Here is a 2,438-nt window from a genome sequence, read left to right on the forward strand (position 1 = left end):
GGGAATACCAGACCACCTGGTCTGCCTCTTGAGAAATCTGTATGCAGGTCAAGAAGCAATGGGTAGAATAGTTCAGTGCAACTATGGAACAATGGCCTGGTTCCAAATTGGGAAAGGACTACGTCAAGGCTGTGTATTGTCACCCTGCTTATTTAACTTTATGCAGAAGTACATCATGCGAAATGCCAGGCTGGATGAAGCAGAAGCTGGGAGAAATATCAATAACCTTACTTATGCAGATGATATCACCCTTATGGCAGAAAGAGAAGAAGAACTAAAGAGCCTCATGGTGAAAGTAAAAGAGAAGAGTGAAAAAGCTGGCTTAAAACTCAACATTCAAAAACCTAAGATCACGGCATCTGGTCCCATCACTTCATGGGAAATAGATGGGGAAACAATGGAAACATGACAAGCGTTATTTTCTTGGCTCCAAAATCACTGTGGATGGTGACTGCAGCCATGAAATCAAAAGACACTTGCTCCTTGGAAGAAAAGCTATGACCGACCTAGACAGCATACTAAAAAGCAGAGACTTTACTTTGCCAACAAAGGTCTGTCTAGTCAAAGCTATGGTTTTTCCAATAGTCATGTATGGATGTGAGAGTTGGACCATAAAGAAAGCTGAACACCGAAGAATTGATGCTTTTGAACTGTGAAGCTGGAGAAGACTCTTGAGAGTACCTTGGACTGCAAGGAGATCAAACCAGTCCCTCCTAAAGGAAATCAGTCCGGAATATTCATTGGAAAGACTGATGCTGAAGCTGAAGCTCCAATACTTTGGCCACCTGATGGGAAGAACTGACTCATTTGAAAAGACCCTAATGCTGGGAAAGATTGAATGCATCTTTCAATCAAGGGGCCAACAGAGGATGAGACGGTTGGACGGCATCACCAACTCAACGGACATGAGTTTGAGCAAGCTCCGGGAGCTGGTGATGGACAGGGAAGGTGTGCTGCAGTCCTCTGGGCTGCACATTGGACACACGTTGAGCGACTGAACTGTTGATGTGCTGAGTTAGACACAACTGAGCGACTGAACTGAACTGTTGACATCCTTGTTTACTGATATAGCAGGAAATAGTCCATTTCTCACTCTCTAATACCATATAAACTCTAAATAATTTACAGATCTTAGTATGAGGACGGACACTCTAAAACCCTTGAGGCAAATATAGGCAGAGAACGCTGTTGTAAACCTCAGCAAGTTCATTTTGGATCCACATCTTGGAGTAACAAAAAATAAAACAAAAATAAGCCAAACAGACACCCTGAGCTGGGATGGCACCGCGATGCTGACCAGGTTCTTGGGCCCGCGCTACCACTGGCTGGCCAGAGACTGGGTGCCCCCAGTGAGCACGAGGGGCGCCATGGGCACTGTGGGGCTGGCGTGGGCCACTGACTGGCGGCTGATTTTGGACTGGGTGCCCTATGTCAATGGCAAGTTCAAAAGGGATGACTAATTAATTCACCCCTTCAGGCCCCTGTGCTGTCTGCCGGTGCTGCCTCCTGCCGTCTGCATCTGGAACGGCCCAGGCTCTCTGGATGGCCTCTAGGAAGGATCTGGCACGAGTTCATTTCCTCTGTTGGTGGGAATAGCTTTGGTGTGTGGACATGAGAGAGTCAGTTCCTAGGCAGGTTGATAAGAAGTCCGGGGGTCCCCAAGGAGAGAGAGGTCTGGAATTCTCAAGGAGGAGGAAAGGACAAATGTTTTTTTTTTCCCTCTACATTCCTTCAGTTCAGTTCAGTCACTCAGTCGTGTCCGACTCTTTGTGACCCCATGAATCACAGCACGACAGGCCTCCCTGTCCATCACCAGCTCCCGGAGTTCACTCAGACTCACGTCCATCGAGTCCGTGATGCCATCCAGCCATCTCATCCTCTGTCGTTCCCTTCTCCTCCTGCCCCCAATCCCTCCCAGCATCAGAGTCTTTTCCAATGAGTCAACTCTTCGCATGAGGTGGCCAAAGTACTGGAGTTTCAGCTTTAGCATCATTCCCTCCAAAGAAATCCCAGGGTTAATCTCCTTCAGAATGGACTGGTTGGATCTCCTTGCAGTCCAAGGGACTCTCAAGAGTCTTCTCCAACACCACAGTTCAAAAGCATCAATTCTTCGGCGCTCAGCCTTCTTCACAGTCCAACTCTCACATCCATACATGACCACAGGAAAAACCATAGCCTTGACTAGACAGACTTTAGTTGGCAAAGTAATGTCTCTGCTTTTGAACATACTATCTAGGTTGGTCATAACTTTTCTTCCAAGGAGTAAGCGTCTTTTAATTTCATGGCTGCAGTCACCATCTGCAGTGATTTTGGAGCCCCCCCAAAAATAGTCTGACACTGTTTCCACTGTTTCCCCATCTATTTCCCTTGAAGTAATGGGACCGGATGCCATGATCTTCGTTTTCTGAATGTTGAGCTTTAAGCCATTCCTTAGGATA

The 2,438-nt window shown here is 47.0% G+C and overlaps 1 protein-coding gene across 1 annotated transcript; it reads left to right on the forward strand.

The window, feature by feature from the left end:
* The first annotated feature begins 1,284 nt into the window (after positions 1 to 1,284).
* Positions 1,285 to 2,165, forward strand: LOC114115009 (cytochrome b-c1 complex subunit 10-like). The gene has a single exon (XM_042251022.2). The coding sequence runs from the start codon at positions 1,290 to 1,292 to the stop codon at positions 1,458 to 1,460; it is 171 nt and encodes a 56-aa protein (XP_042106956.1). The 5' UTR covers positions 1,285 to 1,289; the 3' UTR covers positions 1,461 to 2,165.
* The last annotated feature ends 273 nt before the right edge of the window (positions 2,166 to 2,438 follow it).

The sequence above is a fragment of the Ovis aries genome, chromosome 5 (assembly GCF_016772045.2).
Source record: "Ovis aries strain OAR_USU_Benz2616 breed Rambouillet chromosome 5, ARS-UI_Ramb_v3.0, whole genome shotgun sequence".
Lineage (NCBI taxonomy): Eukaryota > Metazoa > Chordata > Mammalia > Artiodactyla > Bovidae > Ovis > Ovis aries.